This window comes from Vidua chalybeata, chromosome 3 (assembly GCF_026979565.1).
Source record: "Vidua chalybeata isolate OUT-0048 chromosome 3, bVidCha1 merged haplotype, whole genome shotgun sequence".
Taxonomy (NCBI): Eukaryota; Metazoa; Chordata; class Aves; order Passeriformes; family Viduidae; genus Vidua; species Vidua chalybeata.
In genome coordinates this window covers 20987189-21006535 of record NC_071532.1, presented here as the reverse complement: position 1 = coordinate 21006535, position 19347 = coordinate 20987189, and the positions used below count along the sequence as shown (strand labels likewise).

The 19347-nt window shown below is 41.7% G+C and overlaps 1 protein-coding gene across 1 annotated transcript in view; it reads right to left on the bottom strand.

Annotated features, from left to right (window-relative positions):
• Nucleotides 1-1807: 1807 nt before the first annotated feature.
• The window catches only part of PLB1 (phospholipase B1), a 76332-nt gene continuing 58792 nt past the window's right edge, over nt 1808-19347 (bottom strand). The window contains exons 48-59 of the mRNA XM_053937345.1: nt 17770-17828; nt 16592-16635; nt 15268-15367; nt 13850-13901; nt 12037-12117; nt 10967-11032; nt 10318-10412; nt 9071-9152; nt 7651-7755; nt 6450-6545; nt 2899-2973; nt 1808-2410 (exon numbers count right to left, since the gene is read on the bottom strand). Coding sequence (XP_053793320.1) covers nt 2189-2410; nt 2899-2973; nt 6450-6545; nt 7651-7755; nt 9071-9152; nt 10318-10412; nt 10967-11032; nt 12037-12117; nt 13850-13901; nt 15268-15367; nt 16592-16635; nt 17770-17828 — 1077 coding nt within the window. The 3' untranslated portion in view covers nt 1808-2188. The remainder of the gene's footprint in view (nt 2411-2898; nt 2974-6449; nt 6546-7650; nt 7756-9070; nt 9153-10317; nt 10413-10966; nt 11033-12036; nt 12118-13849; nt 13902-15267; nt 15368-16591; nt 16636-17769; nt 17829-19347) is intronic.

Sequence of the window (19347 nt, the reverse complement as noted above, 5' to 3'; positions counted from 1 at the left end):
TGTGTTTGCTTCTATTTCCCAAGTTAAATAAATACCAGGTAGATACTTAATGGGCCACAGTTAAGACAGGGACAGGAAGAGCCTGTGCTGCACTGGAACAAGATGCAACTGCTCCTGGTTCACGTTCTAAATATATCCCTATTTTGTGCTGCATGTGGAGCTCACAGACACACATTTGTGGGTAAGATGCAGGTAAATAAAAGTCCTACTATTAACAGCCCTACCTTTGAGAGCAGATCAAAGAAGAGGTGAGTGCAACTACAGCCCCTGAAACCTGACTACGTAAGCTGTACTCTGCCCACCTCTTTTTATCTTAGCAAGGACACTGACAGAAATGAAATGGAAAAAGGAGAAATCTGAACACCTTCTGCGTGCATAATAATAAATGCAGGAAATGCAGAACACTTTCTTCTGGGAAACATTATCATTTTTACTCATTTGCATTTCTGGAGTGGAAATGTAGTACACGTCACAAAAAAATTGCACCTATGCAAACCTCACTTTGGCTTCAATAAAATTAAAAGGTAATGTATTTAACATAGGAAATAAGATATTGGGAAACAAGATCATGCGGATCTTGTGAAGAGCCTTTTGTACTAATAGATCATATGAACTGGCCTGCAGGTTTAAAACGAGGAAAGTCTAATTTCCAAAAAGGATGGTCCCTGAACTCCTTAAATTAGAATTTAAAAAACAAAACAAACTAAAATGTGCAAAACAACTTAGCAAGCTCTTTTGTGCATAATAACCATGGAGTCTCCAGCCTGGGAGACCTGAACACAACAGATGTCCTACAAGAAGGGTTAAGCCAAGCTAGCTTGCAGGTACCGCACTTTTGTTTAGACCCCTTATTAGATGCTAGTGAAGAAATCCATCACAAGAAGACTCATTCTGGAACCAGCACCCATACAGGGGAGGGCAGGAGGATACAGGACTGTCTCTGGGCTATTTAGCCCTGGAGAAGAAGTAACAGATACAGCCCAGCTCCACACCCCATCCCAGATGGAAGGAGCCAGGGGTCCAAGGCAGTGCAGAGTTATTCTATCTGTGCTGCCCAGCACTGTACCAGTGGTACCATGTGGATCCAAGTTGTTCAGAAACCAGTTTAAAGATGTTTCCATGGCTCTGTACTTGCCCATGTAGAATCACCTTAGCACCTTCAACACAATGGTCTTGCTGGAATATAACATGAGAAATTCCAGCTGCTGTTTATCTCACTCACACCTTACTACTGGATAATACAAGGTTGCAATCACAGACTTGTCTCTAACATTTTAAATAGAGGTTTATAAGAGAAAAGGACAGATGCACAATTAAGAAGCCAGGATGCATGAACAGGTGTTCTTGCTTTGTGCAATTGAGTAATATTCATGAAACAGAGAATTGGATCCCAGAATGAAAAGCTTTTAACACTTTGTCCTGGTTTCAGCTGGGATAGAGTTAATATTTTTCATAACAGCTGGTTCAGTGCTGTGTTTAGGATTTCGTATGAGAATAATGTTGATAACAAATCAGTATTTTAGTTGTTGTTAAGTAGTGCTTACTCTAAACCAAGGACTTTCCACTTTCCTGTGCTCTGCCAGCACAAGAAGCTGCGAGTGAACATGGCCAGGATAGCTGACCTGAGCCTGCCAAAGGGATATTCCATGCCATAGAAAATCATGCTTACTATATAGACTGGGGGAAGAAGTTCAGCAATCAGGGGCTGATTGCTGTTCAAGGACAGGGTGGGCATCAGTCAGAAGGCAATGAGCAATTGTAGTGTGCAGGACTAGTTTTTCTTGAGTTTTATTCCTCTCTTTTTTTTTTTGTTATTCCCCATTTAATTTCAATTATTATTATTACATTTTACTTTACTTCAGTTATTAAAACTGTTCTTATGTCAATCCATGGGTTTTACCTTCTTCCAGTTCTCCTCCTTATCTCACTGAGGGGGACTGAGTGAGCAGGTGTGTGGTACTTAGTTGCCTGCTGGTATGAAACCACAGCATTACTTTGAACTTCATCCTCCACCTGCCTGGTCCGCAGAAGATAACTCTAAAATACATTACTGATCAATGTTATTTGGCACAAAAATCCCTGGGCAACTAAGAAGCTTCATTCACATCCAACAGGTTTTTTGTTCTGCTACTCTCTGTGTCACAGAAGAGAGCAGCCTCATCAGAGAAAGATGTTTGTTCCACTTGTGTTACAGAGGGGTTGTTTTAATGTTGTTTTCTGTGTCAGCCTTGTGTTGGCGCTTCTTGGTTCTTCTTCGTGACACAACCCAGCCAAGTAAAGAACCCACCAGGACCCCAGCTACTGCAGTCACAATGACTGCCCAGTAGGGCACTGAAGATTCTGTTTTCTCCAAGCTGAGATCTGAATTTCCAAATCCACTATTTCTTCTCGTGGAAAGAAAAGGTTTCTCCTACAAAGGGAGAGCAAAGGCTTTATATACCATAGATCACTCAACAGGCAGTATTCCAACAATATGACACTGCCCCTTCTCAGAGAGGAATGGTAGATCTTTAGACAATCAGCTGGTTTTGCCTTCTCTCTATCTTAGCCCAAACACTCTCTTGCTCTATATTGTCTGAAAATTCTGAGAACACAAAAAAGAAGCCACCTCAGAATCACAAGTGGTGGCATCACTTCCTAATTTGCTTGCTGCAAACAAGCAAATGGAAATACACAGACTCATTAGAACTAACTTTAATGAAAGGCTTTCCACTGCAGTGAGGATAAAGCTTTTTGTCTTAAATCTTAAGTAGATTTCCCTGTCTGTAACAAAACAGGAATATATTTTAGCTATTTGAAACCTTCACAAAGATACTCTTTTAAAGAGCTCTACCAGTGAGAAGAAAGGAGGAAAAAATAGAGGTAATTAATGGAGAGAGCACCTTGACCTTTACTTACAGGGTTTGGACACCTGAGTTTTGATCTGTCATGGGTAAAGTTGTTGTAAGTCTGCTTTTCACCAACTGGCTCCAGCTGAAGAAGAGAAAAGCAATGTTAAACTTCGTGATGAATCTTTTTCTTCTCAGACTCTCTTGATTCAGACAGTTACAAATTCTTATCCAGTCTTTTGCTGCTTACAGTAACGAAGAAGTGTGGTAGAAGGAGCAGAGGAAAGTTTACAAACATTTTAACACTTGTGAACTGAAGACATTGAGAATCTGATGTACTGGCCGCAGAATAACTCCCTCGGAAGCTAGGAATAGGATAAGTGTTTCTTCCTTTTGCATTGCTCCGAATACAATGCATTTTAAATGTTCAGCTAAAGCAAAGTGGTTCGCTATTACATCCAGTTCTGCCATGTACTAGTCTCAAATGGCAGTATAAACCACAGGAAAAAACCCACATGACAGATGTTAGACATATTACCTAGCACATTACTTAAAGAAAGGTGCCTAAGTGTCATGATGATGGGAGTTACTTCAGAAATGACAGAGTTACAGAGAGAGGATGGGAGAATGCCAACCTTTGCAGTCTTCACTCAGATAAGAAATTCCCTGGGAATTTTAGCTGAGGCTGGGTTCACAATCTCGCAAGAAGCAAGTTAAACAGAGCCTTTTATATTATCAGTTGGCAGCTAAATTGCAACAGCTGACCATAGGCTCACCCTGAGCCCATTTCCAACCCAGCATAAAATATGCCTGGGCTAATGGCAGGCAGTTGTGCTTGGCTAGGAGTGCACATAGCATTGGTTGCCATAGTTAAGCTAACGAGTAGAGGCTTGCTCAGTCATGTTAACTGAAGTGTTTACAACTGTTGTATGGACATGCCTGAAGTAATGACTACAAGATTGGTCCATAGAGAACTGCAAAGTTGTCATCCAGCACTTCTGGGAATACAGCACAGAGGATGGCTGGTGCTTCTGCTATTGTCCATACAGGCATTTACTGTCCTCAAGGGATTACAGTGTCAGCTGCATGCTGAAGAGAAACAATAGAGCAACGAAACCAACTCAACATGGAAAAAACAAATTTTATCCGTAAAATTCTCATATGGAAACACTGAGAAACTTTCTCTCTCTTGTTAATTTTTAATAAAAAATTTAAAAAACAGAAAGAAGCTAGCAAAGACTGAAAAATAAAAATATATGAACCACAGAAAATATAACGAGGGAAGAGAAGAAAGCTAACAAGACAAGAGAAGATTAGAAGCAAAAAACAGGATGACAAGTTTTGCTGATTGTTGTAGGGTCCTGATGGACTCTTCTATGAGTCCTAATCACTTGGCCCACCCACCAGCTAATGCAGTGAAGACTGAATTTGGTAGTTTTTCTGTACCTTAAAGGGAACAGCTCTGTTATTTGTATGATGTGTGGCTCATATCTTGCAGCATTCTGCCTGAGGTGCAACTAGTTATTTGTAGGTAATTGTAATTCTTCCCATGCCAGGGCACTTGGTAAGGATTCTGGCACAGAGCCCAGACAAAAGATGATAAAATGCAAAATTCTGTAACCACTCATGCTTACTTCATGTTTATGCAATCTGTTCTTCAGGAGCATTAGCTTCTGGGCTTTGAAGATGACGGTATCCTCAGGTCCATGAGCACACAGGACAACCGCTGGAAGAAACCACAGCTCCTCTAGAGCATGTGGCAAGCATGAAGGCAGAACACTAACCAAACACTCTGTCCATGTGTCTCTTCACCTTGGCCAAACACCTGACAAGGTGGGTTTGGGACCAGTGGAAACCCCTTAAGACTACAGAGTCCTGTGACCTCAGAGAGCAGGAGCACACTTTTGTTTTGCATGAAGCCAAAAGGGCAAAGAACATCACGGCGAGGGAGAAGCTCCGTAAGCCATCCCAATCCCTGCATACCCAACACAGTGGCCAGGCACAGTCTGGCCCTTTATGTGCATTGACAAGAATCCGTGTCATTTGGCCATAAGCCTGCAGCCTGCCCAGCTTTTCAGGGAACAGGGAAACAATACAGCCTTACAGTAAGCTTGCACAGCCTTGCCATACAAGGACTGCCAGGGAAAAGCAGTGATGTGAAGAAGTAGATTTAAATAGTAAACAGTAAGATCTGCAGTTGGCATAGACCGACAGATCTCTATGGGAGGGAATAGTTGTGCTTTGCATCAGTAAGAACCTGATCCCTGCCACCCCAGTAGAAAGCTTTGTGTCAATATCCTTATATGCGTAGGAAATGAGTGACAGTAGGGACAGAAAAAAACTCTGGTGGCATAGGAAAAAAGACTGATGGTGATTCAGGAATGAGTAATGGCCAATAGGAATACCACATGGCAACAGAAACCCAATTTAAGACCACCATATGCCCAGGTACTATCCTTTTTTTTTTTTCTTGAAACCCTCAGCCATGCTCAATTTGAATTTTTCTACATTTGCCTGGGGTTTCTGGCCCACCATTAGCCCTGTTTAAGCTATGAAGCAGAGTGAAGCCTACCAGCCTACTGTCATCTGGAGTCCCAGACAGGAAAACCTGATGGAAAACAGGCAGATTTGCTGTGCATGCACAAATCAATTACTCTGAGCATGTGCTTGCATTGTACATTCTATAATCCTGGACCTACAGCTCATATGCTATGCTGGGCAGCTGCACAGATTCCTGCCCTGCACTTTCCAGTCCTTATTTGCAAGCTCATTCTGGGGTATCCTCAAAGTTTCTTATCTTTCTCAAACTTTTACTTGGATGGAAAAGACATTCCCCTCCACTTATGTTTGCTTCTTGTGCAAACCAGGATGTAGAATTTCTGCTAGCACAATGTATTTGGCTACTGGTGTTTACAAGACGCGGGAAGGAAATGTTGCTGTGGTATAAAAATGCCATAGTCTTCCACCCAACGTGGGGAAACGTTTCTGAAAGTAACTGTGACCTTGGAGTTATCAAGTCTGGCATGTACCTCTGACACCTTCTTCCAACACTATTCAAAAGCTATTCCTTTCCCCAAAAATGACAGATGGAATGTGATTACAAGCACCGTAAGATTGATTTCAGCCCCCCATTAGTTTCAGTGACTCTACTAAAACTGCCTCAGATACAAGAGTGGGTGGTACAACATGTCCACACTATTAATGGCAGCAAAAATTCAGTCACATATATGTTTTCCTAATAAATATAACAGAATTCACTGAAGAAGGGCAAGATCATTGAACAGACATTTTCAGGAAACCTACATAACTGAATGTTTAACTAGGCTTTTTGTTTTAATGCAAGTTATTTTCCAAATCAGAAAGGATTTTTTCGTTTTCTCCAGACTCTTGAGACTTCCCAATTTGAATGAGCAAAGACTGACACTGTTTCATGCAATATGATAAATTTGGATTACATGCCTAAGAAATGCAAAGTGAGAAGAACCTCAGAGTTGAGCAAGCCCCTCTTGTTAGGATATCAGTTTTATGTCTTGCTACTCTTTTGTTTCAGACACTTTTCTCATGATCTTTTGTAGATACTGCTACCACAAACACATAGGAATCTAAGTTGTAACCTCTTACCATATTGTTCCAGAGAGCCATGGCCATCTCAGCATAGCCTCTTACACTGAAATGAAAGCAGTCTGAAGCAAAGAAACTCATATCTGGCTTGCTAGTCTGCAATAAAAGCAAAAATTTATTTCTCAGAAAATTTCAGTCTTTGAGATCTGACATATTATATCTACTAGTGTACTGTACTTGATATACCCACCCACTTCACAATTTTGGTATCTTCCTAAAGGCAATATGCTTATGTTTTCACACTGGAAATAAACTTAGGTGCTCCTAACTATGGCCTGATTACTGCACCTGGAGACCTTCTGTGTAATGCAGCCTGCTCAACTTCACACAAAAATTTTCACAACAAAACTAAATGTATCATTAAGCCAAATGTCACAGCTGTTGCACGGACCCTGCCATTGACCCACATTCCATTTTGTACAGAACTGATAGAAAAGTGCTTACTATTGCTTTTTAAATTTCTGTGATTCAGACTTACAAACAACATTTCAAGTGTTGAAATTTCTGCTGAATTTCAGATAGCAATAAAAATGGTGGGCTTATCCAACTGTGGCAAATGTCTCTCTTAGGGGGAATTTGCTTCATCAATACCTGTATGGTGACCACTGGTCAACCTTGTAGGCTGACAGAAAAAAAAAATTGAGGATGCTATGAAAAGAGTATCAGTACTATGCAAAACTGGGTTGTTTTGATGAGGAATCACACTGGATATTTGTATCCTTAACAACACAGCGTACATAATGCTAAGGCTGGGGAAAAGAAGGAGAATCAGTGTTTGGTTTCAAAGGCTGCTTCCTGTTTCTATGCTTGGATGAGTCAGAGATTCAAGTGCTGGTCTTCATTTGAAGAAAACCTGAACACATTCCATAACCTAAATCGGGAAACTGTGGTGAATGCTAACCAACCTCCTCAACAAGGGAAGCAACACACAGTTTAGAGGAAGTCAGAGGGTGCCTAGTTTATGGGTGCAGGCTATGAATGTTTCCTAAAGCCATTTTGATTCACAGGCAGCACTGTGAATCCTCTTGCCTTCCTGTGAGACTTCCTGTCTTCTCCTCTCTCACTCTTACCACAGATTCCATGCTGTGCCACTAAATTGTGCAGAGAGAAGAAAACCCAGTCCTTGTGGCATGGATTTTACTGGCTTAAGAGAAATCAACATACTGGCCCTTGCATAATGGGAAAGCAAAACAGGACTCACACTATCCAGGGGCAACAAGGTGTTCCGGAAGAATGGCTGGATGACAACGGCAAAGTCCTCCCGCTGTTCGTACCGACCGCTGCTGATCAGCCGCAAGGCTTCAGCCTGCGTGCCGTGTAATCAGTGAAAACAGAGGAGTTACTTGCAAGGCTCATCTAACATTTGTCAGCTAGCAGAAACATGCAGATTAAACACCTTTCGATGTAGGAAGCCATGAATCGTTTGTGTAAATCCAGCTAAATGTTATAAAGCAGTCAAGAAAATGGCTAGGAAAATAATTTGGTTCATGAGGAGATTTTCATGAGGAAAATGCACAGAAGCTGGATTATTTCAAACAAACAAACAAAAAAAAAGTAAAAAATATAAAGTTGCTTAATTTAAAAAAAAAAACAGGAAAAAATAGTTCAAACCTTACTTATAGAAACCAAAACTGCACAACTGCAATTAGATTAAAATTTGTAGAAAAATATAAAAAAAGAAGGAACAAGGTCAACATTTTTAGAAGTGACAAATGAGTCCAGAATGCCAACTTGAGCTGAAGTGCACTTGATTTTTCAGAAAGGTGTGCTTGAATTAAAATAATACTTTGAATACATTGAAAAATTACCCGCCACTTTCAAAAGTTATGGTCCCAGACCTTCATACAAATAAAAAACCCCATCTCATTGTAACTTGCCATCTTATGGGTATAAATGCTAATGTTCCTGGTCACATCTCAAAACATTCCTAATCCCTCTTCCTTAGCTGAAGAAAATGACCCCTCTAGTAGGCTTATGCAAGCATTACCCAGGGTAAATTTCTTAAGCTTTGTCAGATTCACTGGACAACAGCCACTGCCAGAGCCAGAATGGAGAACATTATGTGATCTGATACAGTGATTCCTGTATTCATAAGAACATTGATGGAAAAAGCTTCTGCTCCAATAGCTATTTACAGCCTCTGTTAATTTTGAGTGAATCTTACGCCTGAGGCTATGAAAAGTTACTCTCAGATAGCAAGCTGGCCCATGGTTGGTTTAGTTAATTTCTTCTGCTAAGAGTAACCACAAAACAGCTGATGCAAGGTTATTTGTCACTCTTGCAGTGACATGTTAATTCATGTGAGCTACGCATTGGACTCATACAGATCAACAAAGCAGCCATCATTACTAAATCCTTTTTGGCTGTTGAAACAGCAGCTGGAAACAGAACTGGTCTCCATCTGCATCCAGCTCAGAACTCAGAAAGAAGGCGGCAATGTGGAAAGTCTTGCACTGCTACTAACTGGTTAGCTGGGTAGGGTTTTGATTAGGCTGTATCCAAGTAGTTTTCCAGTTATCCCTCCATGTACTGCTAAGGATACGCACGACAGAAAAGGCAGTGAGGGAAGCAATATAAAGAGACACAAGTGAAAATAACCAGTTACAGAATCAATGCATTACCTGAAAATCTCTGTTAACTCTCTTAATTTCTTGTAATTCAGAAGTATTTTCCTCTGGGTTTAAGAAACATGGGCAAACTTTCCTTCAATGAAAGAAATACTAGAATTAAAAACCAGTCTAGAATAGTTTATTCACAGTTCTTCAGCTCTGTGCGTCTGCTTCAAGAAGCTCAGGATAGGTGCTCAAATCTCACATGCAGAAGGGAGAGCCACCTTAGTGGCTAAGGAATAGACAGATATTTCACAAAAGAAAAATCTCTACTGACTTACTTTTCAAAATGAACACCTACCACCAGCAGAAAGAGCTGCAGGATCAGCAACTCGAGTCAAACACAAGAAAAGTGTTTAGTATACCACACATCAGCAGGAAATCACATGTGTTAGAATAACAAGAAAATCTACCCCATGAATGGGCTTACAGCAGAATTTCAGACATCTGAGAGTTTAAAGTTAGAAAATACAAATTTTTCCATGTAGTAGTCTGAGTCCTTGCACCACTCTGTTTTATTATGTTACCTTCACAACAAGAGGTAATAACTTGCGCTTCACTGAAATTCATCTTCTAAGAATGTGCTTGGAATGAATAGGAAGGCATTGGACAAAACCATCAATTCATTATTTTCCCTTCCAGTGTGTTCCTGTAGTTAATCACTTGTATTTTAAAAAATCTGTGCCTAACTTAATTGGAATTCATTTGACATCACCTTGCAACTACTGGTCTTTGTTATACCTTTCTCTGCAAGACTAAAGAGCTTTTTCAGGTCCATTCTGATGCCTTTAAAGACACTGCTGCTTTCTAAAACAAGTCTCTCAACCTTCTTTGAGTTAAGATTTTGGTCTCCTTCTTTAGGTGCGAGGAGCAGTTCCTGGCTGTGCTCTGCTGCATGCAGTCCAGCCTGCACCAGAGGTAATGCAGCACTGGATACAAAGAGAGGAATCAGCGATGTCAGCCTGTGCTGCTGACCAGCAGATGGCTGGGCAAAAAAGCCTTTGAAGTTCAGCAATCATATGTTGACTGGTGCTGTGTCATGATGCCTTATAGCTGAGAAGTGAGAACTCTGCTATCTACAGGTGCAGGCTTTTTAGCTGAAGTATTGCAAGAAGTAATAGAAAGTTGATGGGTGCATCAGGTAAACAAAGCAATGCAAGTAGCTCGGAAAGCTCAGTGTGGATGTCCTCCTGTAGAAATTGAGATTGAGCCAAAAAAAAATATCACTTTATAGGCAAAGAGCTGTTTTGCTCACTTACTTTGCTGTCAAAGAACACTCTGAAGAGCTTGCTGTGATTTGACGCAGCCCAGAGAGCTCTAGCATCTCTACCATGTTGATAAAGACTCTTGGGAGCTGTGAGGATTATAATAACCAGACATACAGACATGTTACAAATAACAGAACATGATACCACTACAAAGAGCAAGAAGTGCCATCTGTAGGACAGGGAGTCAGTGCAAACTGCACTGGCTGCAGCCAATGGCATGTGCAAGAATGATGTATAAAAGGAGGGGGAGGAGACATAGAGTGGATGTCAGCCAAAAAAATTCCAGCAGCTAGTACAAACTAGCTGAAATGCTGCTTCGCTCCCTGGGACATTTCTATTTGCTCTAGGGTAAATGAAACTGTTCACGGTTGGTTTAGCCATGAAAACTGGCTGTAGGGTCATGGTATGTTTGGTCCACAGCATAAATATTGTCAAACACAGTTTTTCTGAAACTGCAGCTCTCTTTCTCAGGGCATTAGCTAGTATAGTCATTGAAATACAGCACTGAGGAACAGTCTGACTCCAACTATTTGAAAGATGACCTTGTATGAAACATAATCACTGACAGTTTATCAGAGGTGAGAAAAACATCAGTGTACTTGCCAGGAACATAGCTTGCTAGGGTATCTTAAAAGCTTACCTCCTTATAAAAAATATCCAGAGTGTCCTGAAGGTGCTTTACAAACTTTTGCACTGAATAAGTTTCCTATTAAAAATAAAAATAAAAAAAAATTGAGGCAGTCTTTTTCAGGAACCAACAAGGTGATCTATGAGAAGCTATACCAACTTGATACTCCTTTTTTCTTTTGTTGGCAGATATATTTCCAGATCAAGAAGTTTACCAGCATATATACAGAGGTTATATAGTGCTTATGCTTTTATTAATATATTCCTCTGATGTCTGTAGAAAATCCTGAGGTATCTTGGCAGAGCCTTTCCCTGATAATGCCTATATTGATCACATTTTTGGATTTTGGGTTGACTTTTGTGGGACCCAGAGTGGACTGATTTGCCTTATGAACAGAACAGTATCTTTATTTTCAAAGTGCCCATCTGGAGAAACTGATATGAAGGCAGTCAGACCCCACAAAGCCTGTAAGCAAAACAACTTTGTGACTGTATAGAGGTGTAGCTGTGGGGACAAAGGCTCCAGGAAGCAGCCTGTAAAGGAAAGAGCAAAATAGAGAACAGTGACTGGTCATTTCAACAAGTTGGGGTACAGACCCCCAATCTGTGCCACATAAACAGTTTAAGAGGGGATGCCCACTGACAGCTAAAGACATGTTTTTCACTATAAACTAATGTTACTATTTTGGGCGTCATTCTGAAGCAAGAATTGGACATCCTCAGTAATTATTGTGTGAAGATGTTTTTCAGAAGACTTCACTTGTGTCCCCTAACGTGCCTGAGACACCACACTGATTACTTTGTCCAGTTAAGCAGGGAGAACTCTTCAGCTTAATCTTTGTGTTTTGTTCAATAGGAGCAGGTTCCTAGTACTCAAATAATACATTTCTCCAGAGCTGCAGTGCCCCCATATTAAAAGCTGTGCACTTGTTTCTGATACAATACAGATGAAAGGGGCAGGACTTCTAAGTGCTTTTTAAACAAAGAGGAACTTTGGTTCCCTGAGAGACGGAAAAGCTATGTTTCCAGGGCTGGTCACCTGCCAAATGCCTGGATGAGCATGCCTAATTCAGACATACAAACCTTGTCCAAGCAGTACTGGCATAGGTCGCTGCCTCCAACAAGGATGGTAATCAGCTTCCAGTCTTCCTTGAAGTTAATTTTCTAGTGATACATAAAATAAACAGATTGCACGCAGAGGTAACATTCACAAATGGGGCTAAATGGGCACAGACAGTAGGGCAGAACAAAGGAGGTATGCTGAGTTAAGCTGGCAAAAGAAGAGCATCTCTCCAGGGGGAAAATCTGAACTGCTTGCTAGCCTACTGCAATTCACCTTGGCTTCTGTAAGGAAATTCCCTTCAGCAGACAAGCTCTGTCAGGGTAACCAAGCACGGAAATATGTCTGTGGCAGCAAGCATCCCTAAATGAATGTCAGCTTCAGAACAGAGGAGGACAGGAGAGATTTGCCAGCCATGGCTGCACACTGCAGACAGCGTGGAGATAAAGCCGGGTGGGAGAGGAGGCTGGAGTGACTCATGTGGCTGTGGAACTGGAGCTGCTGGGAATTCCTGCCAGCTGGGCAAGAATTACCCCGTGGCCAGGAGGGGCAAGGGGTGCCCCAGGGAATAGACAGCTGGATTAAAATAGAAGAATCCAGGAGGCTGGTGACTTCACTGAGCTCATATAAGGGCAGCTGCAGCATCCACGTCACCACAAGCTAACAATAGGCGCTGCTGAGAGCTGGATCTCATCAAAACATTTTGTAACATTCGGTACAAAGAAAGGAATCAAAGGCAACTATTTTTAGTGTAGTGCATTTACATAACAAACATCTGCGAAAGGATCTCACAAATAGAGGGAGGGCCTGGGAATCACCCAGGTCTGAATTCTCCTCTTTAACCAGCAATTTGCTCAGAAAGACTTTCACGAAGAGGCAATGTTATGGCAGGGACAGATTCCTCTCCTTTTTTTTAAAAATGCATAAAAAGCTGTGAATAAAACAAAGCACGACAGCCTCTCCTCTTCTATTCTATTGAAAAGCTATGCCAGCTCTCTTCACTCTGCCAAACAATTGGCAATGCAGAGTAACTGACAGTGGGGTGAGCATGCAGCATCCATCAAGAGTTCTGGCATGGAGAGCCACATGCTTCGACAAATCCTGATTATTCAGTGCCTTCCTTTCCCATTCAGTCTGAGCCAAGGAGCACCAGGCACTCCCTCTTCCTTAGAGGGAATGCTCTCCCTGAACCAACAGCTCACACCCAGACAGTCATCCACTCAAATGCAGCCAACACTCAGAGCAGAGAAGCCTTGGGTTTCTCAGATTTATTCCCCTCCCTGCTTCTGATGCCCTTTGTTGCCCTCAGTGGAGTTGGCACATCAGACTGGTCCACAATCTCCTACTAATTCTCTACAAGATTATGGTGTGACAGAGATTCATCCATTCCTGAGGTTTCTGGTCACTGATTAATTATTTACCTGCTCAAAACCAGACTTTGAGTGGGCTTTTTCTCCAGCAAAGACTTCATAGTCCCTCTTCCCAGTATTGTGGATATTGTGACTCATGTTGGTCTGCAGACCTACCTGCTTCAGGAATTTTACACTCAGCCTTTGTGACCTTCACTTTGAAGGTTGCTGCTCAACAAAGCAATCCTGTGATCTCACCAGAGCCTTCAGATTTCTCCTCTTCCTCTCTACCATCCTTACATCTCCTTGCTGCACTGCAGCCTACATTAGGGGTAATTCATCTGGCATATTAATCTTGGAAAGCACAGCAGAGGCAAGGACTTTTCTTTCATCAGTAAAGCACTCTTCATGACTCAAGCATCCCATTAATTACAGTCATCTCCCAGAGACCCCGGCAGCACCGAGGTGTGGCCCAAATCCCACTTACCGAGCTGCTTCTCATCAGCTCCACCAATGCACGTGCTTGGGCTGGCATATCACTAGGAGAGAGAACAGAAGATGTGTGCTCCAAAAGCACATTACCTTCTTGATCCCCACTCCTCATTGCAGGGGATCTCAGGAGCAGCAGAAATCAGAATAAGGAAAGTGATGCCTCAAAAGGTTGAGCAAACGCTGAAGGACCAAGTTGGACAAGTGAATAATCTGATCTGAAAAGGCTTCAGCTGGGATGGCTGCCAAGTGGCAGGCAACTGATATGAGTTCTTCCCATCTCAGACTTGGCCTTGGTGCATTTTGTTTGGGAAAAAACACTAATACCCAGATGCACAGAGACATTGAGTTGCATAACTAGCTTCAAAAATCTAGCGGGGGAGTTTGGTGCTGATACAGAAGCTGGGCACATAACCAGCCTTCCTGATCTGGTCTTAAATTCCTATGGCTTGTCTTATGGCTAGAAGAGAGTGCTTACATTGTGGCACTGCCAGGCTGAAGTCCCAGTCCAGTTCTGGACAGGATGCAACATCCATGGGCCAAAGCACAAACCATGCTGAGACACCAGCTGGAAATGAGCTCCTCATACACTAGAAAAAGACTGTGCTTGAGCTAATAAGCCCTGCCTCCCTCCAGCAACTACACAAATGCAGTTACATTATTTGGATTCCTAGAACCATATTGATCATGCTGAGTCAGCTTTGCTCAGGGAACCTATGAAATATTTAGTAGCTATACAGGCTTTGATAGTTATCCTAAATTTCTCTTGCAGCAGATTTAATGGTTGTTAAAGGTGTCACAAAAAGCTTTGAAAACAAATTTTGTGAGTATTCATGGAGCAGGCACAGTGTAAGCCTTACAAATTTTTACATGTTTTAGTTGTTAACTGATTAGTAGATTTTTTTCTTCATGTGGAGAAAGGAGTGATTTTCCAGCTGCTTTTTTTTTCTTTTGCACTAAAATAGGGATAATTTTTAATGCCATTAGGGTACAAGTGGGCTTCTATTTGTTAGTTTCAGGTACATTCTCTAGAAATCAAGGAATGAATTTATTCCTCATTACAGATATTGCCTGACAGTGAATTAGAGACCTGTACACTGAAGACTGGGCAGAAAAAGGTACTGGTTGAATTAGAAGCATAACTAAGGCATTACTGGCTCAAAAATTATGGGCAGAAATCAAATAAAGAAAGGAAGCTTGTGTCTAATTTAGAAAAAGATAACAAATCCCCCAAATACCAAATTGAATTAAGAAACCAAAACTCTGAATCTCACAATTAAAAACATCAGATCACAGAAACATGCTGAGTACCAGCAGGTCACCAGCATTACCTCAACCCTGACATCCATCACAAAGGTAACCTGCCAGTCCATCACTTCTCACTCCTTTGCCTTTCTCCTTTGGGATTGTCCTTACCGTGCTGTGGCATTTCTCTCCGCAACGTTGAATCCAGCTGTTTCCTTAGAAGTGCCAGTGGAGAAACCAAAGAGGTTCGGATTGAATTTTTTCAAGATGTCTTAAAAACAAAAAGCACAATGTTTAACCATTCACAGTACAGCCAGCAGTGTTGCCTCCCTGCAGAAGCAGGAGCCAATCGAGTGGTGAGAATACAGACCTGTGTTTTCTCCTCATTCACTATGACTTACAGGAGCTAGAGACACACCTGCTTTGAAGACTCTAGTTACTTGTCCAAATTTCATCACTGCAAGTATTTCTCTCCATGGGCTTGAGGAGCCAGGGCTTGGTGGCCCAGGAGATGCATAGATGGATCTTGGGCAAATCACCAGTCTTGCATTTGTCAGAGTATTTGTGGTTACTTTCCTTCATGTACCAGAAGCAGATGTCCTGAATATGGCCCTCTACCTCTCACTCCTCCAGCTAGATAATAATACTTGTGGCAGAGAACTGAATTTTTTTCATTTTTCTAGATTTCACTAAAATTTTCAGTGAGGAAGCATGACATCTGACAATTGTCCTTACTGTGTCCGTAGTAGTGCTGACTGAAACCTCTTTATAGAATCTCATTTATAATGCATAAATGAATTGCGCCTTCTATTTTTCTTCAAACACAGAGATATGCCTGGTACAAGGCTAAGCACATCAGATTTTTTACTAACAATGTCAGGTGTTGTCAAAATGCTCCACAGCATGGATCACATACAAATAGAGCAGGCATTGTAAACCAAGCGCCTTCCAATTTATTGTCAGATTGACCACTTAATGGTCTCTATGGCAACTACAGGCCCAATTACACAGAACACTAGGGCAAAAATTTATAGTACTTTTAGATTTTTTTTTCCCCACTGCTATGTAGCAACTTGAAATCATCTGAAAGAACCATAGCTTTGTCAACAATCCTGGCTAGATGGATTGGTAATTGTTTCATAACTCTTCATTTGTCCACAGATATTACAGTCAGTCACTAGAAAGCACAAAACAAAATAAGGGAGGAACAGGTCCACCATGAGCTTCTGTCACCTTCAGCACATTTACTCCTAATTCTTTTGGCCAGAAAGATGATACAGTCACATGCAGGTCCTGTGATGTGGAGGGGCTGAATCAACTTTACAGCTAATCAGGTCAGTCTGGATCTCAGCTCTCACTCACATGAACTGCTTATACCCACAACAGATGGACATCCCCACCGTTTTCAAGGAATGACCATTTCCAGATGTTTCCTAGCATCCACTTAAACCACTGTCAGTGTAATACCCAACTTTTGCTTTTCTAGGATACTCACTGGGTAAAGTAGCCTGGATCTCCAGAGTGTCATCACCTCCAATACTACAAAGGGAAAGAATAAAATCACCCAGTAGGGTTAATCTTGCAGCCATCTGTCTTATTGTCACCACGTGTTGTAGCAGCCCAAGAAGGAAAAAACAACCTCCTCCCCCCCCCACCCCCCCCAATATTTTTGCTTCAAAGAGGACTAAGGTGATAAACCACAGGAATTCAGGGAAAGTAGTGAAGGGATAACTCACATTAAATAAAGCAAGGCAGCACTAGGATAGAAGCTATGCCTTTAGGATGGGAATAGACCACATTGAGAGAACTGATTTTTCATATGGACATGCTGGGATACCTATCACAGAAAGGCATATTTCCTCACGAAAGCTGCTCCACGTTGCCTGGCTGAAACTACATTTGCATGCAGCTAAGCATAGGAGAGACTGCATTAAATACTCATTAACTACCTATTTGCAATGCTGCAATGCCAATTACATCGAGCCTCTGCCTCACCATTCAAAACTTGTCTTTGTGCAGAGCCAACACACTCTTACACCACGTGTGGCAGCCCCTCCTGAAAGTGTCCATGCCTGCAGACATATGCAAAAGGACACAGAAAGAGCAGAGAGGACGATGTATACATGCACACACTTATCAACCATACATCTGCCCATAGGGAGCAGGCAGTTTCCTTCCACTCTAGCATGGATATTGAGCTTCACACCCTCTGACATTTGCCCACTTTGCAATAGCAAAGGTGTTTGGAACATCTTCACTGAGCACATATGCAGTGCTTTCTCCATGTTCATGCCAATCCATGCTCATTCAAACCTTCAAGTGTTATATACTGCAGTAAATAATAACAGCAACCTTTTGAATAAGCTCCAGAGAGACTAGCAAAAGGCTAAAAGGTACTGTGACACAGTTTGGGTTAACACACACACACACAAAAAAGAAAAAAAAGACGCAAGAAAAAGCCCACAAAAACAAACACAACCCACCCAACCCCCCACAGGAATCACTCCTTTTCTCTTCCAATCCTGACTCCTCCAATCCTTACCAAGCAATACTTGCTGTCAGCATCCTTCCCCTGAATTTACATATAGAAAGACGTAACTACACAACCAGGTGACCCATACTTTTAACTGTGTGGACAAAAACAGATTAAAAAAAAGTAGCATTTTCACTCACCTCCAGGAAAGTCCCTTCCAGTCTGTTTGTAGGTCCGGTACTTTGGCTCCTACTGCAGTCTGGAAAAGATGGAAATAACAACTGATAAAATACTAAAAGAAAAAAAGCCCTATGAATTTAGGTAAGATAGACATCATGTTTTGAAAGTGCTGAAACATTCTTTTAACATTACTCTGCATCCAGCCAAGGTTTTGCAATATCCCAGCTTTAGCATAAGTGGTCTGTGTCCTTATTCACCACCACACACTGGCTTGTGGGCAGCCCTGCATCTCCCATACTCCAATCTTTTGTGCTTCTCCTCATACGCAAAGGGAACTCATCTAGATAGCAGACCATGGAGCATCAGAGGAGATGTAGTCCAGCCAGAGGACATCAGATTTTAAGGTCAAGGACATGAGACTTTAAAGCTGCTACTCATACTGTTTTAGCAGCCCAGTGGGACCCAGATTAACATCAACTGCTTTGTATTTGTTTGGATTTTTTTCTGATTGAAAATGCTTCATCCCAGCATTTCCTGAAGAAAGATGATTTTGAGAGACAATAATGCAGGAAAAAAGCCCCAAACACTGATGAAAAATCTCCATCCAGTTTTAGCTGTACATAAATCAGAGAAGCTGTTTTTTGATCTGCCAAAAAACCCCAAATCTTTGGTGTACAATCCATTTTTCCTCTCCTAGATCCAGTCTGCTACTTAGCACACAGACTTGATGAGGTGTGGACAGGATTTTTTTTGCCAATATAGATAAGCATGTTGGTGTGTCTGTGCTTTCACTGTGCATTGGTGTTAGAGAAGTCAGACAGATGAATTCTAACCAGTGACATGACTAAATTGTTTGATGTTTCATTAATCTCCAACTGTATCTAGACTGAGACAGCCTTTCTTCCTGCACTGTGAACTTTCATATCCTTCAAAATTAAATAAATACAGAAAGCCATCAGAACAAAGACCTCTGTGCTGAATTTGAGTAGCTCACAGGATGGGGACAGACCTCTAGCAAGGTCAGCACCCTGACTCACCTTCACGGCAGTAAACATGAGAAGGGGTTCTTCTGCAGCTTTACAGTTTTTTAGTGGTCTCCCCTACTTTTGTATTCTTCAAAAATCCATGGCACCAATTCAGCCATAAACACTGTCTCCATTCAGGGATCTTGTGAGGAGTAGCAGGAGGACAATCCATGCCTTGGTGGACTTTGCTGCTGCAGTCCCCCTGTGCCAAGGATGGCTACCCCGTATGAACCATGCGTGGCTGCTGTGGGAGGTGTGAGGATGTGCACACACATGGGAAATACTCTGCCACTTTTTCTGGCCACCCCAAATAAATCACTTAATAAAACTCCCAAGCACACCTTGCTGTGGCAACTGGTAGGAACTGCATGAATAATGGCATTATGAAAACCTGCCTTGCTCAGCTCTTGAGACAGAGACCTCAAGCATCATAATCTGGCCCCCACGACTAGGGCTTTCTGAGATATTTCATACATTAAAAGAACTAATATTTTTAAAATAAGAGATATGTGCTAGTGCACATATCTAGCATTTGACATGGGAGGGGAAATAAAGCAATTAATTTTAAGAGTC